This window comes from Lepisosteus platostomus, chromosome 24 (genome assembly GCF_059453375.1).
Source record: "Lepisosteus platostomus isolate fLepPlt1 chromosome 24, fLepPlt1.hap1, whole genome shotgun sequence".
NCBI lineage: Eukaryota > Metazoa > Chordata > Actinopteri > Semionotiformes > Lepisosteidae > Lepisosteus > Lepisosteus platostomus.
In genome coordinates, this window is record NC_142634.1 from 3,569,593 (window position 1) to 3,594,918 (window position 25,326).

Sequence of the window (25,326 nt, forward strand, 5' to 3'; positions counted from 1 at the left end):
TTCTCCCCTCTCTCTCCTCACCCCGTCTCTCCTCTCTCCCCTCACCCCGTCTCTCCTCTCTCCCCTCACCCCGTCTCCCCTCTCTCTCCTCACCCCGTCTCCCCTCTCTCTCCTCACCCCGTCTCCTCTCCCCTCTCTCCCCTCACCCCGTCTCCCCTCTCTCCCCTCACCCCGTCTCTCCTCTCTCCCCTCACCCCGTCTCCTCTCCTCTCTCTCCCCTCACCCCGTCTCCTCTCCTCTCTCTCCCCTCACCCCGTCTCCTCTCCTCTCTCCCCTCACCCCGTCTCCCCTCACCCCGTCTCCCCTCTCTCCCCTCACCCCATCTCCTCTCACCCCTCACCCCGTCTCCCCTCACCCCGTCTCTCCTCTCTCCCCTCACCCCGTCTCCTCTCCCCTCTCTCTCCTCACCCAGTCTCCCCTCTCTCCCCTCACCCCGTCTCCCCTCACCCCGTCTCTCCTCTCTCCCCTCACCCCGTCTCCCCTCACCCCGTCTCTCCTCTCTCCCCTCACCCCGTCTCCCCTCTCTCCCCTCACCCCGTCTCCCCTCTCTCCCCTCACCCCGTCTCTCCTCTCTCCCCTCACCCTGTCTCCCCTCTCTCTCCTCACCCCGTCTCCTCTCCCCTCTCTCCCCTCACCCCGTCTCCCCTCACCCCGTCTCTCCTCTATCCCCTCACCCTGTCTCCCCTCTCTCTCCTCACCCCGTCTCCTCTCCCCTCTCTCCCCTCTCTCCCCTCACCCCGTCTCCTCTCCCCTCTCTCCCCTCACCCCGTCTCCTCTCCCCTCTCTCCCCTCACCCTGTCTCCCCTCTCCTCTCACCCCTCACCCTGTCTCCTCTCCCCTCTCTCCCCTCACCCCGTCTCCTCTCCCCTCTCTCCCCTCACCCTGTCTCCCCTCTCCTCTCACCCCTCACCCCGTCTCCCCTCACCCTGTCTCTCCTCTCTCCCCTCACCCCGTCTCTCCTCTCTCCCCTCACCCCGTCTCCTCTCCTCTCTCTCCCCTCACCCCGTCTCCTCTCCTCTCACCCCTCACCCCGTCTCCCCTCACCCCGTCTCTCCTCTCTCCCCTCACCCCGTCTCCTCTCCCCTCTCTCTCCTCACCCTGTCTCCCCTCTCTCTCCTCACCCTGTCTCCCCTCTCTCTCCTCACCCCGTCTCCTCTCCCCTCTCTCCCCTCACCCTGTCTCTCCTCTCTCCCCTCACCCTGTCTCCCCTCTCTCTCCTCACCCCGTCTCTCCTCTCTCCCCTCACCCCGTCTCCTCTCCCCTCTCTCCCCGTCTCCTCTCCCCTCTCTCCCCTCACCCCGTCTCCCCTCTCTCCCCTCACCCCGTCTCTCCTCTCTCCCCTCACCCCGTCTCTCCTCTCTCTCCCCTCACCCTGTCCCCCCTCTCTCTCCTCACCCCGTCTCCTCTCCCCTCTCTCCCCTCACCCCGTCTCCCCTCTCTCCCCTCACCCCGTCTCCTCTCCTCTCTCTCCCCTCACCCCGTCTCCTCTCCTCTCACCCCTCACCCCGTCTCCCCTCACCCCGTCTCTCCTCTCTCCCCTCACCCCGTCTCCTCTCCCCTCTCTCTCCTCACCCTGTCTCCCCTCTCTCTCCTCACCCCGTCTCCTCTCCCCTCTCTCCCCTCACCCTGTCTCCCCTCTCTCCCCTCACCCCGTCTCCTCTCCCCTCTCTCTCCTCACCCCGTCTCTCCTCTCTCCCCTCACCCCGTCTCCTCTCCCCTCTCTCCCCTCACCCTGTCTCCCCTCTCCTCTCACCCCTCACCCCGTCTCCCCTCACCCCGTCTCTCCTCTCTCTCCCCTCACCCCGTCTGTCTGCTCCCCTCTCTCCCCTCACCCTGTCTCCCCTCTCTCCCCTCACCCCGTCTCCTCTCCCCTCTCTCTCCTCACCCAGTCTCCCCTCTCTCCGTCTCCTCTCCCCTCTCTCCCCTCACCCCGTCTCTCCTCTCTCCCCTCACCCCGTCTCTCCTCTCCTCTCTCTCCCCTCACCCCGTCTCCTCTCTCCTCACCCCGTCTCTCCTCTCTCTCCCCTCACCCCGTCTCCTCTCCCCTCTCTCTCCTCACCCAGTCTCCCCTCTCTCCCCTCACCCCGTCTCCTCTCCCCTCTCTCCCCTCACCCCGTCTCTCCTCTCTCCCCTCACCCCGTCTCTCCTCTCCTCTCTCTCCCCTCACCCCGTCTCCTCTCTCCTCACCCCGTCTCTCCCCTCTCTCCCCTCACCCCGTCTCTCCTCTCTCCCCTCACCCCGTCTCTCCTCTCCTCTCTCTCCCCTCACCCCGTCTCCTCTCTCCTCACCCCGTCTCTCCTCTCTCTCCCCTCACCCCGTCTCCTCTCCCCTCTCTCCCCTCACCCCGTCTCCTCTCCCCTCTCTCCCCTCACCATGTCTCCCCTCTCTCCCCTCACCCCGTCTCTCCTCTCTCCCCTCACCCCGTCTCTCCTCTCTCCCCTCACCCCGTCTCCTCTCCTCTCTCTCCCCTCACCCCGTCTCCTCTCCTCTCACCCCTCACCCCGTCTCCCCTCACCCCGTCTCTCCTCTCTCCCCTCACCCCGTCTCCTCTCCCCTCTCTCTCCTCACCCTGTCTCCCCTCTCTCTCCTCACCCCGTCTCCTCTCCCCTCTCTCCCCTCACCCTGTCTCCCCTCTCTCCCCTCACCCCGTCTCCTCTCCCCTCTCTCTCCTCACCCCGTCTCTCCTCTCTCCCCTCACCCCGTCTCCTCTCCCCTCTCTCCCCTCACCCTGTCTCCCCTCTCCTCTCACCCCTCACCCCGTCTCCCCTCACCCCGTCTCTCCTCTCTCTCCCCTCACCCCGTCTGTCTGCTCCCCTCTCTCCCCTCACCCTGTCTCCCCTCTCTCCCCTCACCCCGTCTCCTCTCCCCTCTCTCTCCTCACCCAGTCTCCCCTCTCTCCGTCTCCTCTCCCCTCTCTCCCCTCACCCCGTCTCTCCTCTCTCCCCTCACCCCGTCTCTCCTCTCCTCTCTCTCCCCTCACCCCGTCTCCTCTCTCCTCACCCCGTCTCTCCTCTCTCTCCCCTCACCCCGTCTCCTCTCCCCTCTCTCTCCTCACCCAGTCTCCCCTCTCTCCCCTCACCCCGTCTCCTCTCCCCTCTCTCCCCTCACCCCGTCTCTCCTCTCTCCCCTCACCCCGTCTCTCCTCTCCTCTCTCTCCCCTCACCCCGTCTCCTCTCTCCTCACCCCGTCTCTCCCCTCTCTCCCCTCACCCCGTCTCTCCTCTCTCCCCTCACCCCGTCTCTCCTCTCCTCTCTCTCCCCTCACCCCGTCTCCTCTCTCCTCACCCCGTCTCTCCTCTCTCTCCCCTCACCCCGTCTCCTCTCCCCTCTCTCCCCTCACCCCGTCTCCTCTCCCCTCTCTCCCCTCACCATGTCTCCCCTCTCTCCCCTCACCATGTCTCCCCTCTCTCCCCTCACCCCGTCTCTCCTCTCTCCCCTCACCCCGTCTCTCCTCTCTCCCCTCACCCCGTCTCCTCTCCTCTCTCTCCCCTCACCCCGTCTCCACACACTCATATAGACACACCACACACTCTCACACACCACACACTCATATACACACACCACACACTCATACACACACCACACACTCTCACACTCATATACACACACTACACACTCTCACACACCACACACTCTCACACTCGCACACACACTCATACACGTTGAGTTTTCACGAAACTAAACCCCACAGGAAAACACACGAAAACAGACGGAGACGCCACCGCCAGCCGGAGCCCGGTTACCTGGGAGAAGCGAAGGTAGCACGCGGGTCTGAGCGCTGTCCCTCCGTGGTCTCGCTCCGAGGGCTCCAGCAGCTGGTCTGGAGTGCAGCGCCTCTGTGCCGCCCGGGGTCACCATGGCGACCGCGGTTCTGGGCGGCAGGCGGTGACGTCACAGTGGGAGGAGCTGGGCCGGGGCTCAATCCTCTCCTGTGATTATTATTAAAGCAAAAAGTGTAAAATAAGCAGTAGCGACATCGTTATTTGGGCGGAATTCTGCCGAATCATCAGAGGTGAATGTACAATGTCAAAACGGCAGAATACAGACCTTCCGGCGTGTATATCTGAAGAACCCGCGGCACTCGGGCAGTGCCTTGCAGAAAAGCTGTTAAAGTACACAGTACAAACGTCGTTAATTCGTTAACTCGTTAATAAATGTGCGATAATTTCCTCAGAAACTGTCTAATTACCCAAAGGATTCGAGAAGTCAAAAAGAGTTAAAAAATAACAAAAAGAAATGCTCTGTTAAATGTCTGTTAAAATGAGGCAACAGGGTGTTTCATAAAGCCCACTCTAACCCTAAACTTCTGTGCGCAACGTCCACAGACACATACTGTACATTTCAGTCACTTGAATACTGTGAACAACATCAGCACTTCATTTTCTTATTTGTCAAAGTGTACTGTTTTATATTTCTGACCTGTACCGATATTAAAATATGAAATGCTTTGTGTTCTTTCAGTGGAAATGAAGCGCCCTCGTGACGTTGTCTCTAATGTAATAATGGACTGGCACCGCGCGTGCTTTCCACGGCCGAGCGCGGCTGCGGTTGCTTAGCAACCACAGAAAACTGAGGGCTCGAGCTGCAAACGGGCAGCGGACTTGCGGGAGTTTTGAAGAGTTTGACAAATCGGTCAAATTTAAAACAGAGGAAAAACAGCTGCAGGAGGTCTGTTTTTACTACCAGGGCTGTCAGGCGATCGTCTCATGTGGGTGTAGTTGTAGCTTCGGACAAGAAGTAAAAAACCGTCGATTTTGTGAGTTATAACCCGCCGTCTGCCAAACGAGTAAAGAAAACAGTCTCGAAGAGCACTTTTATAAGTGATTCTGTTTCCAAGCGAAGAAGTAGGAAAGGAGGGACAGCTCCTTTCGAAATGGCCACGGCTCGTATCTCCGCCCGCCTGCCCCCCAACATCGACCCCACGCGCGCGCCCGTGGCCTTCGGACACCGCGCTGTGCCCAAGCTGGTGAGCGCGCTGCGCGACTCCGACCTGCTCACCCGGCAGCGCGCCCTCATGGCGCTGTGCGACCTGGTGCACGACCCCGAGACTGCCTACCAGGCCATAGAGACGGGTGGGAGCCTCTGCAGTCTGCCTGTGACTGTTTGCCTGTTTGTCCCTCTGTCTGTGCCTGAATGTTGTCTGTCCAGGCTGTGTGTCTGTCTGTCAGTCAGTCTGCGTGTCTGTCTGTCTCGGTCCTGCCTGTGAACACAGGTGAGAGGCCAGGGAAGAAGGCTGGGGGTCGGTCTAGTGGGAGTAACCCTGTGCCGCCTGCTGGCATCTCTCTGCAGGCTGCCTGGAGAGCCTGAAGGCACTGCTGAAGGACGAGGACAGCACTGTGCGCCTGAAAACCACTGAGGTGCTCTACCTGCTGGCCACACACAACGTGGGGAGGTGAGCTCAGGGGGCTCAGGGAACTTGGTGTGCCCATACATACGTACAGTACTGTAGAGATTGTTATCACACACGTACAGTACTGTAGAGATTGTTATCACACACATACAGTACTTTAGAGATCGTCAGTCATCACACACATACAGTACTGTAGAGATTGTAATCACACACGTACACTACTGTAGAGATTGTCAGTCATCACACACGTACAGTACTGTAGAGATTTTTATCACACACGTACAGTACTGTAGAGATCATCAGTCATCACACATACAGTCCTGTAGAGATTGTAATCACACACGTACAGTACTGTAGAGATCGTCAATCATCACACACGTACAGTCCTGTAGAGATTATCACACACGTACAGTACTGTAGAGATCGTCAGTCATCACACACGTGCAGTCCTGTAGAGATTGTTATCACACACGTACAGTACTGTAGAGATCGTCAGTCATCACACGTACAGTACTGTAGAGATTGTAATCACACACGTATAGTACTGTAGAGATTGTCAGTCATCACACACGTACAGTCCTGTAGAGATTATCACACACGTACAGTACTGTAGAGATCGTCAGTCATCACACGTACAGTACTGTAGAGATTGTTATCACACACGTACAGTACTGTGGAGATTGTTATCACAGACGTACAGTACTGTGGAGATTGTTATCACACACGTACAGGACTGTAGAGATCGTCAGTCATCACTCACGTACAGTACTGTAGAGATTGTTATCACACACGTACAGTACTGTGGAGATTGTTATCACAGACGTACAGTACTGTAGAGATTGTTATCACAGACGTACAGTACTGTGGAGATCATCAGTCCTGCTCCTCTGTCACTATGTAAATCCTACCCTGTTGTCCGTCTGTCATCTAGACCCCTAGGTCTTTACTCTTTTCCTCATGGCTGTGTGTGATGAGTGTGTGTCTGTGTGTTGCCCTCCACTAGGGAGGCGCTGCTGCGCGGCGATGTCCTCTCCCCGCTGTCCGATCTCCTGGAGGAGCCGGTGGCCGCCTGCCGTCGAAACACCCACATGGCGCTGGAGATGCTGGCCGAGTTTCCCGCAGGTAAGACTGGGGCGCAGCTGCACCCCTCTCTGTTCCTTCTCTCGCTTTCGCCACGGGACACCCCTGCTGCCCCCCTCCCCAGCACTCTGCAGCCTGGCGGGCAGCTCGAGAGCTGGGGCCTGTGGAGCTTACCTGTGGAAAGTGTGGCCACCAGCCGCCCGTCCTCGCTGCCTCAGAAACGGCTCGCATCATTGGCGCAGCTCAGTGCCTCCTGGGCCCACCTCCCCTCGTTTGGTCTGAATGTGTCAAAAGGAAACAGGGTTTCTGTGAAGCAACGATGGTGCTGAAGAGAGTCAAGTGAAACTTCTGTCTGTCTCAGAGCTCATGACGGGCTGACAGCAGGGGCCCAGAGCTTGATCGGTTCCCTCCCTTCTCTCCAAAAGTCTCTGTACATGTTTCACGGTACCAATCTAGTACTGTGATATGTAGATATACACAAGAGAAAATCTTTTTTTTAAATTTAAATGTAGTTTGAGAACTTAGCTTTGCTGTTAATGCTATAGCATCAGTTGCAATGTCTCTTTCCTCCTAAAAAACAGATAAGGACTGCATTTCTTTTAATTCACAAGGTACAGATCTTTCTGTGTGAGCTGTGTAACCGCGTAACGAGGTCTCAAGCGCGCATGTGTTACTTTCTCAAAGTCTTCCTATAAGTCTGCATTGTGCTCTGCACACCCTTGTAATTTCATGCAAGGCCACCAGGGGGCACACGAAGATCAGCTTTTCAGAGGGTCGTCATACACCATTGGGTCGTCATACACCAGTTCTGGCAAGTGTGCTTCCCTGTCTGTTTTTATTGGGTTTACTGTGGAAGAATGTTTTGCTCTTGCCTTCAGAATTCAGAATTGACATGACAGAGACTCGTGCTACAGATGCTTCCCTACAGGACTTGTTCATGACAGACCTGTTGAAGAAATACGGTGGCTTCTGCACAAGAACCTAGCAGCTGGTAAAGCCTGGTATGATGTAGACAGCTGTGAGCTGGGACTAAAATAGGAATTGCTCTTGGAAGCCAGGTATACAGAAGTGTTATCACGAGCTGCAGGGAGGGCTGATTTTTTCCTTCACGCTGTTTCTGAGACTTCTCTGACCCCTCCTGCTCAGCACCAGGTCACAGGAATCACAGGAATATCACCTTGTAAAAATATCTTTGTCTTTTTCACTTCATACTATCACCTCATTTAAAAAAAACACTTTAATTATCGCCTCGAAGGAAGTGTCGTTAGCTGACGAGGTGTCAGGGGGCGACAGCTGTGTGCTTCATCAGGCTGTCAGCTGAGCTGGTGCCCAGAGCTGTCAGAAACGGCTCCCATCAGCCCTCTGGTGCAGGGAGTCAGACAGCACCCCCCTCTTCGATTGCACTGAGGCCAGTAAGTCAGCATGAGACAGCTGCAGGACCCGATGAGGGGCCATGCCTTTACACAGAGAGCTGCAGAGGGAGGGTTCAGGTGGGAGATCCCTGAAGAAAGAGCTGGATGTTATCTTGGGCTCAGTGAGCTGGAAGAGCTCCATCACGGCACACTCTCATCTCCACCCAACCCCCCCCCCCGGCAATGACAGAGAAACAGAGATGACCCCCACCGCAGTGAAAATGCTTGCATCATTCTGTTTATTTCATCATCGTCATCATCATCCTTATTTTTAATCATTTCTTGAAGTGGACACCTTGAGAATTAGAACCTGAAGCCCTTAAGCTGAATTATTTAACGCTATTGTGTCTGAGCAGCCAAGAAGAGTTGCCTGCTGGTCTGTTTCTCTTTTGCTCTCTTTCCTAAATTGTGTGCTTTACATTTTTATTTACATGTTGTATTCATCACAATGTCCACTTAAATAACATTTATGGTTTGAGATAAAAAGAAATACATATTTTTATTTATTTTATTTTTTTGCAGTTTCAGGTGTCTTTTATCCCAACCCCCACATTTCTATGACAGTGGAATCTCTAGGTCCCCCCCCACATTTGTGAGATAGTGGAATCTTCTGGTCACCCCACTCTTCTGTGAGAGTGGACTCGTCCGCTCTTCAGCAGATTGAGACCCAGCAGTGGTGACCGAGTTTTCTGTGTGCACAGTTGCAGTTGAGCTACTGTGCTGGTACTGCATGCAATGCAGTATGTACCCTAGTCATCCGGTTCTCCACTTTAGATAAGTATTCAGCACAATGTTCTCTTATTTGCTCTTTCTCATCCTCATAACTTTTGATTCTTATATATTTTTTTCAATAAATACTCTTTAGACAACAGCTGCACAGAATCACAGATTTGTTTTCCTTAATATGAGATTCAGGGGAATTTTTAGAAATGGAATCTAAAAAAAAAGAATCTCAGAAACAAAATTTGAAATTTTCATGCAATTCCCAGTTCTTTAACCTCATTAAAAAAAGAAAACCTTGCGGGGATTGTATGTACAGTACACTGAGCGGCCTCCTTTTGCAGTGTTCTTTCGCCTTGGACGTAGTATCAGACTTTCCGTACCAAACAAGTGAGCCCGCTGTGCAATCAGTCGCATACTTAAAGCACGTCAGGGTTTAGAAAAGGGACGAAGCGTGATCTGATATAGGCGGTACTGGTTCTGAGCGTGCTGTCTCACAGTTCTTCTTGTCCAGACCCAGCGAGCACAATTTCCACAACCTGCTTCTCTCTCTTTCTGCATTTTTTAACGTCTTCTGTACATCAAGCTGTTGAGCGACTGAATTAAAAGAAGGAGTGAGAACATTTTTCTGGAGTTTCCTTAAAAAAATAAAACGAGGCTCAATTAAAAACGACTTTGTTGAAAGCAGCATTGGTTGACCCAGGCAAATGAAGAAGCCTTTTTCTCAATAAAAAGAAAGCCTTTCCTTTGGCTCGACGGTGTGGTCAGCCTCACCGGGAGCGCCGATGGAGGGGAGAGGGCCTCATGAGGCTGTGCAGCACTGTACAGGGCAGTTCATCGGCCTGACTCTGACAGCTCTGCCCAGGGTAGGGCCTGCGAGAGTGTGTCAGGATGTGTGTGACTGTCAGTGTGTGTGAAATACATTGAGTGCGTAACAGTGTGTATGAGGGCCCGTCAGTATGTGTGTGAGAATCACTGTGTTTGTGTGAGACAGTCTGGACTTGTCGGTGACTGTATGAGAGAGAGATTGTCTATTTAGGTCTGTAAGAGCCTGGATCTGTGTCTTTGTGTGTAAGACAAAGACTGGGTTTGTTTCAATGTGTGAGAGAAACTGGTTTTGTATCAGTATGATAGAGACTGGGTCTGAATCAGTGTGAGTGAGAGTTTGGGTCTGTATCAGTGTGAGAGGAAGTTTGGGTCTGTATCAGTGTGAGTGTGTATTTGCAGTGTGAGAGTGTGTATATGCAGTATGAGTGTTTGCAGTGGGTGAGTGTGTGTCTGCAGTGTGTTTATTTGCAGTGTGTGTATCTGCAAGGTGTGAGTGTGTATCTGCAATGTGAATATCTGAAGTGTGTATCTGCAGTGTGTGAGTGTGTATCTGCAGTGTGTTTATTTTCTATGTGTGTATCTGCTGTGTATGTATCTGCAGTGTGTGAATGTGTATCTGCAGTGTGTGAGTGTGTATCTGCAGTGTGTGAGTGTGTACCTGCAGTGTTTGTATCTGCTGTGTGTGTATCTGCAGTGTGTGTGTATCTGCTGTGTGTGAGTGTGTATCTGCAGTGTGTGAGTGTGTATCTGCAGTGTGTGTATCTGCAGTGTGAGTGTGTATCTGCAGTGTGTGTATCTGCAGTGTGTGAGTGTGTATCTGCTTTGTGTGAGTGTGTAGCTGCTGTGTGTGTATCTGCAGTGTGTAAATCTGCAGTGTGTGAGTGTGTAGCTGTGTGTGTATCTGCAGTGTGTGAGTGTGTATCTGCTGAGTGTGTATCTGCAGTGTGTGAGTGTGTATCTGCAGTGTGTGTATTTTCAGTGTGTGTATCTGCAGTGTGTGAGTGTGTATCTGCAGTGTGTGTATCTGCAGTGTGTGAATGTGTATCTGCAGTGTGTCTGTGTATCTGCTGTGTGTGTATCTGCTTTGTGTGAGTGTGTATCTGCAGTGTGTGTATCTGCTTTGTGTGAGTGTGTATCTGCAGTGTGTGTATCTGCAGTGTGTGAGTGTGTATCTGCAGTGTGTGTATCTGCAGTGTGTGAGTGTGTATCTGCTTTGTGTGAGTGTGTATCTGCAGTGTGTGTATCTGCAGTGTGAGTGTGTATCTGCAGTGTGTGTATCTGCAGTGTGTGTATCTGCAGTGTGAGTGTGTATCTGCTGAGTGTGTATCTGCAGTGTGTGAGTGTGTATCTGCAGTGTGTGTATTTGCGGTGCAGAAGTCCAGTTTTCTCGTTCTCAGCCCCTCTTATCGCGTCACCCCAGTCCTTTTTCCCAAACGATACGAAAGCGAGCACGCGTGTGTGTGTGTCAAGTCTCTGTCCAGACGCGTCCTGGCCGGTTTCCCCAGTCCCTGCTTGTTCTGTGCCGTGTGCCCGGCGGTCGTGGGTGCGGCGTGGCGGCAGTGGCGTTAGCGACAGCAGCAGCGGGCAGCGGCGGCGGCTCCCACCCCCTCCTAGCACAGCCCGATGTACTTCAGGTTGTTCTGGATGATGACGTCCGTTACAGCGTCGAACACGAACTGTATGTTGCTGGTGTCGGTGGCGCAGGTGAAGTGCGAGTAGATCTCCTTGGTCTCCTTGTTGCGGTTGAGGTCCTCAAACTGCCTCTGGATGTAGACGGCCGCCTCCTCGTAGGTGTTCTGGCCCTTGTACTCGGCGAAACAGACGGTCAGCGGGATGCGCTTGATCTTCTCTGCCAGCAGGTCCTTCTTGTTGAGGAAGAGGATGAGCGATGTGTTGATGAACCAGTTGTTGTTGCAGATGGAGTCAAAGAGGCGCAGGCTCTCCGCCATCCGGGACTGCAGGAGAGAGGAGAGGGAGGAGGAGACGGGGACAGAAGGGAGAGAAAGGAGAAGAGAGGAGTGATGTTAGCGCTGTTGTTTTCTTAGCAATGGGCATCTTTAAGTCAGGACCATGCATGCTTTTCCTCCTGCTGTGTGAGGGCCGTCTGATCTCTGAGTAGCGGTACTGCTCGTACCAGGGGCGTGCATGTACTGAATAAACCTGCAGAGAGACACAGTGTAGCCAACCGCTGCCTCCCTCTCTACCTGCCCAGGACAGCTTTCGAGCTCTGCCAGCAATGCGGCGCTGGGGCAGAGCGGCCTGCTCTCCCACCAGAGAGGAGAGAGTGTTCCACAAGGGACAGCTGCACAGAGGGGATGTCGTTTTATTAATTAGCTGGCATAGTAAAATTAATTACCGCAGTGCCTAATAAGTTTCGGGCAGAAAAGACTGGGACTCCTTTAATTATCCCTCTTTAACTACCCATCCTCCTTATCTTTTTCTGTTTTACCTTGATATCCGTGTTTTGGCTAATTGAACAAGTTCACTGAAATTATGGGGTCTGTTTCACCCTGACTCCTGATAAACTGGCCGCTCTGCAGAACCGCCACGTCAGTTTGAAGAAGACGGTTGCCATGAGACTCCCTCCATCCCTCTAACAGGAAGATCTCGTTAACACCCTGCGACACCAACACGCCAGCCATTTAAAAACAGAGGGGCCCTCAAATCCACATCATTCATCGTACAGGACTCGGACAGGTATGGTGTTGGGGGTCTCCCTTCCCAGGGCTGTCTGCTGGACCAGACTAGCAACACTACCGCCAGAGAAGAAGGGGGCTGCAGCAGCTGTAGAGGACCTCGCTGATGGCACGGCTGAGTCCCGTCACAGGGCTGTCAGAGCTGAGTCTGCGAGGGTCTCGCGGGAGCTGTGCCAAATACTCATTAGCAGCCTCGGGTTTAATTGCCCTGCAGCACAGTGACACTGATAATGGCTTAAAGATGGACTTGGGCTGAAGATAAGATAAGATACTGTGCTGGAAACAAGGCGGAAAAGGTGGCTGTGTCTCAGGGGAGGGTCTTAAGGGCTCTTTCAAACCGAAGTCTGTGTCACGGAAGCAGCGTCCTCTCACCAGCCTGGCACGTGAGGCCCCGGGGCCGGCCGAGAGCTGCTGTCAGCCCGGCCTGATTTACTGCAAGCCCTGAGTTTATGGTTCGGGAGAAGCCTCCTCCTCCTAATTGAATGGATCCATATGATGGTAGTTTATTGACAAACAGGCCAGGGAGCCAGACGAAACCCTTCATCATCTTTATGGGCCAGAATCTCTGTGCTTTCCTGTAGCTGAGCCGAGGCACGTGATTGTGATTTACGAGATGCCCCGCCCGCGGCTGGGGCAACAGAGGAGCTCTTGCTGTCGATCTGTCTGAGCCACAGGCCCCCCAAATCCAATCCTCACGAGAGACCTCTCCTGGTCTTCACCACCGGGTTTCCAGCATTTAGTTAAACATTTGATTAATTGGGGCTCTTAAATTGCTTTAAGCTCAAGGATATCCCTGGTGCCAGAAAAACCACAGCCCTGCAGGGCTTAAAGACCTGGAAATGGGGAACTCTGAGCCATTACATCAGTAATGTCAGATTTGTACTGCACTGTTAGTGTTCTTGTGTGGCTCATACACCACGTCTGTGCTAAGGTTGCTCTCTGTAATGTTCTGGAGCTCTGCCTCTGCCTCCTGTTCTCAGTTTTAAATGCGCTTCACCATAGTATAATCTGGTGCCCTCTAGTTGGTATTTCACTATTCATTCTGTCACAGTCTGCTTGAGTACTTGGATCACGTCTTCTCTGCCCTGTCCTAGGCAAGAAGGATTCAGTTTGTCTTGCCTGTTGGTTCAGGGCATTCCTTTGAGCCTAGGAGAGCACCTGGAATATAGATATGTCTGTACAGTACATGGCACTGGGAAAGGATACAGGGATACATTTAAAGATAAGGGCTGTGTATTTCAAGGTGACCTTGGGATGTGCTGTTGTAGGGCGTTGTGGAGCTGCCAGCGTGAGCTACTGTGCTTTCGCTGCAAGAGCAATAAGTAGATGAAATAGCAGCTCATCAGCCTGTGTGGATATAGGTGTGACATTCAACGCAGCTCCGTCCATGAGTTTGTGTAGGTGTGTGTATGTGTGTGCATCTGTGAGTACATTGTGTGTTTTTGTGTGTGCTTGTGTGTGTGTGTATAGGTGTGTGTGCGTACATGTGTATGATTGTGCGTGTGTGTTTCTGTGTGTGCTTGTATGTTTAGGTGTGTATGTGTGTATGTATAGGTGTGTGTGCGTGTGTATAGATGTCTTTGTGTGTGTGTTTGTATGTATGGTTGTGTGTGTTTGTGTGTATGGGTGTGTGTGTGCATCTATGTGAGTGTGTGAGTGTTTGTATTGGTGTGTGTGTACAGTAGGTGTGTGTGGCCCTGGCCTGTGTGTATAGGTGTGTGTGTACAGTAGGTGTGTGTGTGTGTACAGGTGTGTGTGTGTGTACAGGTGTGTGTGGCCCAGGCCTGTGTGTATAAGTGTGTGTGTGTAGGTGAATGTGTGTACAGGTGTGTGGCCCTGGCCTGTATGTATAAGTGTGTGTGTGTAGGTGAATGTGTGTACAGGTGTGTGGCCCTGGCCTGTATGTATAAGTGTGTGTGTGTAGGTGAATGTGTGTACAGGTGTGTGGCCCTGGCCTGTATGTATAAGTGTGTGTGTGTAGGTGAATGTGTATACAGGTGTGTGGCCCTGGCCTGTATGTATAAGTGTGTGTGTGTAGGTGAATGTGTGTACAGGTGTGTGGCCCTGGCCTGTATGTATAAGTGTGTGTGTGTAGGTGAATGTGTATACAGGTGTGTGGCCCTGGCCTGTATGTATAAGTGTGTGTGTGTAGGTGAATGTGTGTACAGGTGTGTGGCCCTGGCCTGTATGTATAAGTGTGTGTGTGTAGGTGAATGTGTGTACAGGTGTGTGGCCCTGGCCTGTATGTATAAGTGTTTGTGTAGGTGTGTGTGTGGCCCTGGTCTGCCGTGAGAGATAAGCAGGAGGGAGAGAGCCCCGCCTCTCCTCTCTGGCCACCTCTCTCTTCCCGAAGGAGAGACTGGCAGCAGACTGGTGACACGCGAGTACCCCCACAAAAGACTGCCATCTGCAGCACAGGAGGAGAATGTAATTAAAAGGTTTGTTGGAAGCGATTGCCATGCTGCTTCCGCTGCGGCCGCAGGGCGAGGACAAGCCTGGGGACGGGCACGGCGCGCTGTCAGGATCCCCAGCGACATGCCACCAGCACAACGCACACGGTTCCCTGTCGCTTGCAGCGTTTTTCATTTCGCAAAGCCTGTCTGCCAGGCTTGCCATCTGGGACAGAGCGAATTATTATTAATAGTTATTCAATCGCTTGACGCCTTCAGCCCAAGTGGCCTGGAGCTAATGCAGTTGCATCATGTATGTATTAGTACTCAGTGGTCTGACAAACTGCAGAATCCAAACATAATGTAAATTTAAGCAGACAGGCAGTGCCAGCGAGCAGAACTTCACACATACTCGTTCACAGCTTCTCCCACACTGCACTGTGGGGAGCCGAGGCCCACTGAGTAAGCCATAGTAACCACCAGTCCGATGCTGCTGGCTTTCACCTGCACTTGACCTTGTGTCCTTTGATTATTTTTCATCTTGTGGAAATCAGTGCTCCAGTCACTCCGTGACTAGTGGGCTGGAAAGGGAATATTTTCCAGACTGGGTGGAATGGGAACCACAGCCGCCTGTGGACCTGCGGTATCAGAAATGACTGCACAGGGGGAGTGAAACAAAGACGTGACCTTTCTATCCTGTATCCTGTATTGCTGTGTCTCACATCCTCCAGCTTAATTTGAAGTAGGCTCTCCGAGACCTGTCCTCCCATTAATTCTGTGACCCCAGTCTGCTGCTGAGCCCTTCCCACACATACACACACCTGTGAGCTTGACTCTGGCCTCAGTGACACCCCACACTGTCACCCCAGCAGGGCTTCTGGACCCTTCTCCCCTCATTCCCTCCTCAGAACTGCAGGGTCTCTGTTTGTTCATCCCAGCTGGCTGGCCCTTGTATGACTTTCTCCCCTTCCTCGGCTTTCCAGTGTGACCTGATAGGGATGCGGAGTGAGAGGATACTTTCCATTCCTTCCTCTGAAGGCCTGGCTGGCGCGCCTGCTGGTCCGTTATATTCGGAGTGTGTGACTGGCGAGCTCTCCCACGTGGCTGCGTACCCATGCTGCCGAGCCCTCCCGTGCTCCTTCTACTGTGGAACTGTCCTGTTCTGGCCTGGCGAGACGTGTTCACTTGTGTTCCAGTTAATCAAATAATTCGAGACCTTGTGTTCAAAGCCAGGGACTGAAGACTAGGACTCTACAAACTTGGTGCTGTATCTTGTGAGGAAGAGCAGTGTGGGTTCACCTGCATCTCAAACGCTAGAGTTGAAATTCTGGAGAATTCCTAGCCGGACTGACCCCGATGTGGGTCAGTACTTCATCAGGGTCTTTCCTTTACTTAAGAAAGCTCCTGCTGTATCTAGGACCTATGATAATCAGATCTGCAGAATAGCTGTAGAGTACAGTTCACCCAGAACGCAATCATTACCAGGTTTGCAGAAAGCTGTGTAGAAACTGTCTGGAAATTCACACACTGTCATGCTCAGACGTGATGATTAATGATGGAGGAAAGCGATGGTGAGAGTGTGTATGCCTTGCTCTCTGAATTCAAACTCCCTGCGTCCCGATCCCAGAGGCCCGCTGAGAGGAGAGCTGTGCAGCATGTGTGTGCCCCACTGCAGCCCTCCACCTTTAAACTAACCTTCAGGGCCCATCAGGAAGATTCTCAACTAATCACGATACAGGGATAAACCTGGGCTGGTGCAAGAGTCGACTCCACCATAACTAAACACATCTGAAGAGGAAACCAATTAAAGTCACGGAATTGTAGCTCCAGTCACAACAACATCAAGAGTGAGATGTGAATAGAGACAGTGAGACAGCGACAGTGGCCCCTGGCCACTGGAGGAGGAAACTCGAACCCCGTTCAGAGGGAGTGAAGCAGGGGCGCCTGCGAGGTGGAGACAGGGTGGAGGAGGGACGCTTGAGGCAAATGTGAAGGGAGGCATTTGTGTTTGATATAACAGAGCTAATTTCTGTAATGATGATGACGAGGAACGGCTGTGTGAGATTGACCCGTCATTGTTATCCCTCCCGAACTTCAGTTAACAACTTCCATCTCTATTTTCCACTGTCCATGGACACACTGTGCTTTTTTCAGAATATAAACCATGACTAAAAAAATCACCATGGCTTTTATTCTAGGGAAGAAGCCAACTGGGTCTTGTTTGAGAGGGCGACCTTGACTTCTCTATAATTTGCACAGCGTCCTCCATCAGCAGAGTAAGCAGTGCAAGCAAGTTTACTCCCCATGGGAAGACCTGTCACCTGGCACCAGGGAAGGTATATCCTGTAGTGGATTCTGGAAATAATAATTGAGTTTATCAGGGTTTTTTCTCAAACCTGACAGAGGGGACATAACTAAGAGCTGTATGTAACTCTCATTACATTACCCCACAGTATTGGAATACTCCTGCAAAAATTAAAGCGCTTAATTAAAACCTTTATTTTTTAGACACAGAGGAATATTCTGTGCAGTTGCCCTGGCACCGGTCTCTGTATTGAAAGCCTGTACTGAGCTGTAGCTTTGCCACAGACTGTGGTTGGTTCAGAACAGGACTTCAAGAGAGGTGGGGCTCAGGACACAGGATAGAGGCAGAAGTTTTGCTGCTGTGTTCACTCCCAGTTACCAGTCTTTCCTCTGTGCCCTTCTTGACAGTGTTCGGACAGCCCTCCTGGGACTGCTGCATGTTAATATCTCCACAGGAAACACAGAGAGTACAGGATACCAACTGCTAAACTCTAACACCACAAGCTGCAGCCAGCTAACTGCTACACACTCTGCCCCTGCCCCATTCTTCCTCCCCTGCCCACGTGTTCAAAAGGACACCAGGTGCAGCCATTCCACCCTCTCAGTCAAGATCCAAAGAAAGCTCTCACTTGTCAGGAAAGAATGAACACCTGAGACAGAAGCTGGCCTTGTCGTCCACACTGACCTGCACACCTCAGGACACTTGCGTCCACGCTGAGCGCCTTGTGAGTGCCCCCCTGTGCTGGACCAGAGGCCAGCAGTCCCCAAGCCCTCAGCCCTCTTCTTCCAAGGCAGCTTCAGCATAGCCCATGATTGTGAGGCTGTGGTATCAATTGTGTGCTGGGACTTTTGTTCGTTCGTTTCACACAGTGGTGGTGGAAAAATAGTCATTCTTCAGAAATGAGTGCCGTCTATGTCCTGATTTGTGCATTTCTCTTTACTGTGAATCTTGAGGGTCAGCTGTGATGGCTGGGACTGCCCTGTCTCGAGAACCCTGCCATAACACACTGACAACCCTGAACACAGCATAACCTCAGACACAAGCTTTCTGCTGTATTTGAATACATTACATTTAATGGTGGTGTAAAATTCCCCTGTATTATCATGATTCAGGAATTTCAAAACACAACAATGAAAATACAAAATATGACCATTAACAACAATATAAATTGCAGACCAAAGGTGATGTTTCTGTTTCCATTTACCATACTAGTGCTAAGTGCTTCGTTCTGGTAAACCTGCATGTGTGTGATGCTTGTAAGCGGAGATCAGCACTGTGTGTGTTACTCATGGGGGGAGCTCAGCCTGCCCAGTGCTGTGTGATCCACATGGTCAGAGCTCTATGTGTGATACATGTGGGCAGAGCTCAGCGCTGTGTTTGACACTCATGGGAGGAGCTCAGCTCTGTGTGATACATGTAAGCAGAGCTCAGCTCTGTATGATATATGTGGGCGGAGCTCAGCGCTGTGTTAGACACTCATGGGAGGAGTGTGTGATGCTCATGAGAGGAGCTCAGCTCTGTGTGATACATGTGGGCGGAGCTCAGCGCTGTGTTAGACACTCATGGGAGGAGCTCAGCTCTGTGTTTAACACTTGTGGGAAGAGCTATGTACTGTGTGTGATACCCATGGGTGGATCTAAGTTCTGTGTGTGATACTCATGGGCGGAGCTCAGTGCTATGTGTGTGATACCTGTGGGAGGAGCTTAGTGCTATGTGTATGATACTTGTGGGTGGAGCTGTGCGCTGTGTGTGATACTCATGAACGGAGCACAGTGCTATATGTGTGATGCTCGTGGATGGAGTTATGCGCTATGTGTGATTCTCGTGGATGGAGCTACAGTGTGCGCTGTGTGTGATGCTCGTGGACGGGGCTATGTGCTGTGTGTGATACTCGTGGATGGAGCTACAGTGTGCGCTGTGTGTGATGCTTGTGGACGGGGCTATGTGCTGTGTGTGATGCTCGTGGATGGAGCTATGCGCTGTGTGTGATGCTCGTGGATGGAGCTACAGTGTGCGCTGTGTGTGATGCTCGTGGACGGGGCTATGCGCTGTGTGTGATACTCATGGATGGAGCTACAGTGTGCGCTGTGTGTGATGCTCGTGGATGGAGCTACAGTATGCGCTGTGTGTGATGCTTGTGGATGGAGCTATGCGCTGTGTGTGATGCTCGTGGATGGAGCTATGCGCTGTGTGTGATGCTCGTGGATGGAGCTATGCGCTGTGTGTGATGCTTGTGGATGGGGCTATGCGCTGTGTGTGATGCTCGTGGATGGAGCTACAGTGTGCGCTGTGTGTGATGCTCGTGGACGGGGCTATGTGCTGTGTGTGATGCTCATGGATGGAGCTACAGTGTGCGCTGTGTGTGATGCTCGTGGACGGGGCTATGTGCTGTGTGTGATACTCATGGATGGAGCTACAGTGTGCGCTGTGTGTGATGCTCGTGGATGGGGCTATGTGCTGTGTGTGATGCTCGTGGATGGGGCTATGTGCTGTGTGTGATGCTTGTGGATGGAGCTACAGTGTGCGCTGTGTGTGATGCTCGTGGATGGAGCTATGCGCTGTGTGTGATGCTCGTAGATGGACCTATGCGCTGTGTGTGATTCTCGTGGATGGAGCTACAGTGTGCGCTGTGTGTGATGCTCGTGGATGGAGCTACAGTGTGCGCTGTGTGTGATGCTCGTGGATGGACCTATGCGCTGTGTGTGATACTTATTGGTGGAGCTCAGTATACAGCCCATTGCTCAGGCCGTCCAGAGGCGCAGCGAGAGTGGGACATGGCGTCAATACAGAGATGCAGTTTTTACCAGGGATTCAGGGAGTTTTTAAGGACATAGAAGAAGTTAATTAAAGGAACTTAAGGAGTCATTGAAACAGATTTCATTTCAGTTTATGTTATTATCATTTTCAGATCTCTGGTATCAATTGTGCCTTTCTCCTTTGTCCTTTGGTGCTACTTTGTATTCTGCCTTTATTGTTTTTTAATATCAAAAAAATTTTAATTAGCTTAGTTTACCATTAGTGGTCATTTATCACAAAAAGCATTTATTAGCCCAGAATGGTGTACAATAGTGCCCGTTGATGTAGAGTGGTGGGATTATGGTTAGAGATGGTGTGTCTGCAGGGGAAATGTGTGCTCTTCTGTGGTGAGAAATGTGGTTGACTGTGTGTGATGTGCGTGTAGTGTGTGTTCAGGAGAGAAATGACTTACAACCCAGACTGAACTATGAAGAAGACTCTTCCCTCTATACAGTTGACAGAGTGCCATTGCAGAGAGGCACTGTCTCTCCCCAGGAATGTTAGACTGGGGAACTAACCTTAAACTAGACACAACAGTTTGTGCTCTGAGTCATCCATGCAAAAGAAGAGTAGGGGAGGTGCTCTGGTCTGGACACACAGAAGTCCCTCAGCTCTTAGTTTGTAGCTTTAATGTAAGTCTTTCACTTGAACACCTTTACCTATATCTGTAATGCCTGGTACTAGTCATTGTTCTTGGTTAAAAAGCTGTAGGCTGGGACAATGTAAGTGTGTAATAGTGTAAGCGCAACGCTGTCATTTTTAAGCTTTATTCATGTGCTGCATTCTGTGGGGTTTGTGGCAGTGTGTTGGCGTGCAGACTGTCTCCATTAAGGGTTTATCAGAAGGCACATGTGGGAAGGGCAGACTCAGATCCAGCAAAGATGCTCACAATCAAATCAGAGCTAACAGATTTAATTAGACCTTGGCCGGCCTCTGTGTATATGGCTTAATTTGATTCAGTCATCATCTGAGAGGAACAGTGCCGCTATCCCTAATCTCTCTCTTTCCCTCTCTCTCCCCTTTCCTAACCTGAACCCTTTCACTGCCCTTCTCCATATCCCTGAAACCCAGTCTCATTTTTGTATATCAAAGCCACAGCCTCCTGTCATCTGCCTCATCCAGCTGAACTTTGTCACGGGGAGAGTCCAGATTGCACAACGGATATTTTGTGACCTCATTAAATCTTTCTTGTTGTTTTCACAGGGCTCTAGACTCATCTAGTCCCTGTGGAGCCCAGTACACTGACCCAGCCCAGTCACAGGGCTCTAGACTCGTCTAGTCCCTGTGGAGCCCCGTACACTGACACAGCCCAGTCACAGGGCTCTAGACTCTTTTAGTCCCTTTGGAGTCCAGTACACTGATACAGTCCAGTCACAGGGCTCTAGACTTTTGTAGTGGAGTCCAGTACACTGACACAGCCCAGTCACAGGGCTCTAGACTCTTCTTGTCCCTGTGGAGTCCAGTACACTGACACAGCCCAGTCACAGGGCTCCAGACTCTTCTAATCCCTGTGGAGCCCAGTAAACTGACACAGCCCAGTCACAGAGCTCTGGACTCTTGTAGTGGAGTCCAGGACACTGACACAGCCCAGTCACAGGGCTCTAGGGTCTTCTAGTCCCTGTGGAGTCCAGTACACTGACACAGCCCAGTCACAGGGCTCTAGACTCTTGTAGTGGAGTCCAGTACACTGACACAGCCCAGTCAAGGGTCTCAGCATTGCAATCTTCCTGATCTGTGTTTCATCCTCTGCAGCAATAGCTGAACTAAATTGTGCTCTCAAGGTCTGTACAGCAGTGGGTAGCTGTGACAGCACCTGAAGCTGAGATCCAGCTGGAGCCAGCCTGCAGTGGCATGGTTCTGTTCATGGTTCTGCACTGAGCTCCATTCTGTGTGTGTTATCGTGATAATCTGCTTGTGTGAGCTGACTTAAAGTTACCATGGTGAGGTGCCTGTGTGTTTGCGTGTTGAGCTGACTGACTGCACGTGGTTGGGCAGGAGCAGCATGTGATTGTGGGGCAGTGTGCTCCTGAACACTGGCTCGCTGTTCTAAAGGCTACAGCCCTCAGAGCAAGTCACAAGGCTTCCTGATTCAGCATTGCCTTCTCCTCTTCCAGCTCAGTTTCTCTTCCCAAGATGTATTGTACTCTCACGTACAAAGTGCTGCTGTGCTTTAATAAGTGTTCCCTGGGCTTCGCGCAGCACGCAGGGCCTGATGCAGACGGTCATGAGGTTGCTGGTATTTGCACCACAGGCATAGAAGCTCTGCGAGAGCTTTTAATAAAGTGCAGCTAATTAGTTTCTACAGGCTGATGTGAGCTGCTTTCCAAATCCAGCCCCTGCAAAATCTGTTCAGAGTTTTTTGTCTTTCTGATGGTCTTCAAATGACTCACAGCCAGCATTTTTCATGTTTGTTAATTCTTAGCATACATCAGGGTATGTCCAAGAGCAGATTTGCTAGAGTCACAGTTGTAAGCCTGGGAATCAGCCTTTAATTTTTGGAAAGAGCAGATGACAGGAAGCTGCCAGCAAAGGGAATCACTCTATGGCCTGTGCACCTGTGTCCACAGACATTGAGTCTTCTAGTGAGGGGGTCAGAGGAGAGTGTGCAGGTATACAACAGTTTTTTATACAGTTTTTAGAATCTGTCCTGCCAGTTACTGGGCCGCAGGGCGGGAATATGGTGGGAATATTGCCTGCCGTTCATCTGAAAAGCAGCCAATGACAACAGATAAGTAAAGCACCAAATCCTTTGCTTTCTCAGCAGAAGCTACTCCTGAATTACATATCTGTTTGGCTAATTAGTCAAGACGTGACACTAAACCCAAATCAGGCAGGATTATTGTCATCATTTTCTCAGAAAGCCAGTCATCTGCTTTATCAAACATTTGTCTGTTGACCAAGGGAGAACACCAGGGCCTCTGTAGGATGTGGGACACGGGAGTGCTGTTCTACAGGGATTAACTACAGGGAGACTGTGTTGGTGCAAGCTAATTGTTTGTTGCACATAAATAAGAAACGTAGTCCAGGTGGCCTACAACAAGCTCTGAATCCTTTCTGATGATCCTGTGTCCCACAACCCCACAAAGTCCCATTTGTAGTTCCAGATGAAACCCCAAACACAGAGACACCTAGTGAGAGGCAGGAGTGTGAGTTAGTGTCCTCTGATCTCCACAAAGTTCTCTCCAGTTTGCAGCACTGGAGTACACCTTTTTTTTGCTTTTGCACTATTTGAAAAGTTATAATAAACGTTATTTTATATAGCACCTTTAAAAGTGGCTTCTCAAAGCGCTTTACAGAATGACAACAAGAAAAATTAAAAAATACACAAGATATGCATGATGAGAATACACAGTGAGAGGAAACAGTAGATGTTGGTACTAAATACAGTAGGAGCAGAGGGGTAAAGAACAGAACCAGTTAAGTAAAGGCCCTTCTACAGAGGAAGGTTTTGAGTTTGGATTTGAAGGAGTTTAGAGAAGGTGACTCTCTGATATCCTTGGGCAGAGAGTTCCAGAGCTTTGGGGCATAACAGGAGAAGGCCCTGTCACCCATAGACTGTAGATGGGCTTGGGGGACAGATAGGAGGCCAGAGTTAGAAAAGCGAAGGTTGTGAGGTGGGGAGTAGGGCGATAGTAACTCAGACAGGTATTGTGGTACCAAGCCATGCAGAGCCTTATAGGTGAGCAGGAGGATTTTGAAGTCGACACGAAAACTTGACAGCAAGCCTGAGCAAGGACTCCAGGATAGGAGTAATATGATCACTTGCACTAGACCTGGTCAGGATTCTGGCTGCCGAATTTTGGACATACTGGAGTTTGTTCAAGGTGGATTTAGAAACCCCAGCAAGTAGAGCATTACAGTAGTCAAATCAGGAGAAGACAAATGTGTTGGTCAGCTTTTCAGCCACAGTTAGTGATAACATAGGGCATAGTCTAGTGATATTTCTGAGGTGAAAGAAAGATGTTTTGACAATATGCAGCACATGTGGTTTCAGTGTCAAGTCTGAATTAAATATCACCCCAAGGTTTTTCAATTTAGACTGAAGCTTAAGTACAGTACCATCCACAGATAGGGTTACAGCATTGGCTTTACAAAGTGGATGGGGGGTGCCAATAAGCATGACTTCAGTCTTCAATTAAGATGAAAGAAAATTTGAGTCATCCAAGTTTTTATGTTGGAGATGTAATTAGATAGATTTGAGACAGCCATATAAGTGTCAAGTTTGGTATGGATGTATATTTGAGGATCATCAGCATAGAAATGATAGTGGAGGCCATGTGATCTTAAAAGCTGACCAAGTGGAAACATGTAAATGCTGAAAAGTAAGGGGCCCAGTATTGACCAGTATTGACTTAACAAGTCCAATTTCAGATCTAAATCTACCAAGAGAGACAAAGTGACACTGATCAGTGATATGAACCATTTGAGAGCAGTGTCAGAAACTCCAAACACAGTCTCAAGATGAGAAAGTAAGATATCACGGTTAACAGTGTTGAAAGGAGCACTATGATCAAGAAGAATGAGGATAGAAAGAGAACCAGAATCAGAAGCTATTAGAAGACCAGGGCAGTTTCTGTGCTGTGAAGTTGTCAGAAGCCAGATTGGAGGGGTTCGAAAAGGTTATTTGCAATGAGGTGGTTTTGTAACTGAATTGTAACACCATGTTCTAGAATTTTTGCTAGAAAATGTAAGTTGGAGATGGGGCGAAAATTGTTTAGATTGTCCAGAGCCATGTTAGGCTTTTTTGGCACGGGGGTAATGGCAGCAGTTTTGAGGACCGTTGGTACAATCCCAGTGCTCAAGGATTCATTTAGTATATTGAGGACAACAGAGCAGTGAGAAGTGAAACAGGACTGAAATAAAGTGCTGGGGATGTGATCTAATATACATACAGTATGTGAAACCTGTTTACTGATGGATACTGATGGAAGTTGAAGAGAAGGGAACCAGTAAAGTTGGACAAGCAGGGAGGAGGTGTGGAAATGATATGTGTTGTGGAAAGCATGTGATGCCGGATGTTGTTGATCTTGGACCTAAAGAAATCTAAGAATGTGTTGCAAGTTTCCAGGAGACTGCCTTCATTGATCGTAGATGGTCAGTGTACCGGGGGTAGAGCGAGAAAAAGATGGTTCGAGTTTTTAGAGGAGCAAAGGTGTAGAAGGAAGATAAAAGAGTGCTATTAAGCAAATGTATTTTGTCCTCAAACTATTGTACGCGTACCACTTGTGATACTCGGTGCGCCCCCAATGTGGTGCACCTGATGAAATAAAATTAGTTTATGTCAAATACGCAGCCTACGTAGTACGATACAACACGCGCTAATACTTGAGTGCACACATGAGCTACTATGTAGTTCTATACCATTGTATGGGAATGCGTGCTACGAACGTAAATGACCAATTGTATTTAAAAAAAGTTATCTCCAGCAAATAGGGAGGTAGGAGAATGCGTGACTTTGGAACAATGCCAACCTTGTAAGCACAGGAAAGCGTGATAGATAAAGAAAAATATTCGAGGACTGTTCTAGGTTAATTTGAGAAGAATACACAGAGCATCTCTGTGTTTCATTCCCATGCGCATGAAATAAAAACTTCTTTTAACTTCTGAGAAGGACTCCTGAAACGGAAATGGGGAAAAATGCAAGCTTGCGGATTGCTAAAGCAGGTAAACCCCACACTATTTTTAGAACCTTGTTTACCGTTGCCAAAAGAGCTGACACGTATTATGTGTGGAGAAAAAGCTGCTAAACA

At 50.6% G+C, this 25,326-nt stretch overlaps 3 protein-coding genes across 5 annotated transcripts in view; 1 reads left to right on the plus strand and 2 right to left on the minus strand.

Moving 5' to 3' along the window:
* The window catches only part of rab36 (RAB36, member RAS oncogene family), a 30,623-nt gene extending 26,742 nt beyond the window's left edge, over nucleotides 1–3,881 (minus strand). Inside the window, exon 1 of the mRNA XM_088617905.1 lies at nucleotides 3,743–3,881. The gene's annotated coding sequence lies outside the window, so the exon portion shown is untranslated. The remainder of the gene's footprint in view (nucleotides 1–3,742) is intronic.
* Nucleotides 3,882–4,545: 664 nt separating this feature from the next.
* The window catches only part of rsph14 (radial spoke head 14 homolog), a 72,872-nt gene continuing 52,091 nt past the window's right edge, over nucleotides 4,546–25,326 (plus strand). The window contains exons 1-3 of one of the 2 annotated variants that reach the window (XM_088617897.1): nucleotides 4,546–5,071; nucleotides 5,289–5,391; nucleotides 6,353–6,471. In XM_088617897.1, coding sequence (XP_088474023.1) covers nucleotides 4,873–5,071; nucleotides 5,289–5,391; nucleotides 6,353–6,471 — 421 coding nt within the window. In that variant the 5' untranslated portion in view covers nucleotides 4,546–4,872. The remainder of the gene's footprint in view (nucleotides 5,072–5,288; nucleotides 5,392–6,352; nucleotides 6,472–25,326) is intronic. The other variant, XM_088617898.1, reaches the window with a different exon arrangement.
* gnaz (guanine nucleotide binding protein (G protein), alpha z polypeptide) overlaps nucleotides 8,064–25,326 on the minus strand; it is a 51,923-nt gene continuing 34,660 nt past the window's right edge. For both annotated transcript variants that reach the window (XM_088617900.1, XM_088617901.1), the window contains one exon: nucleotides 8,064–11,344. In XM_088617900.1, the coding sequence (XP_088474026.1) occupies nucleotides 11,000–11,344 (345 nt within the window). In that variant the 3' untranslated portion in view covers nucleotides 8,064–10,999. The remainder of the gene's footprint in view (nucleotides 11,345–25,326) is intronic.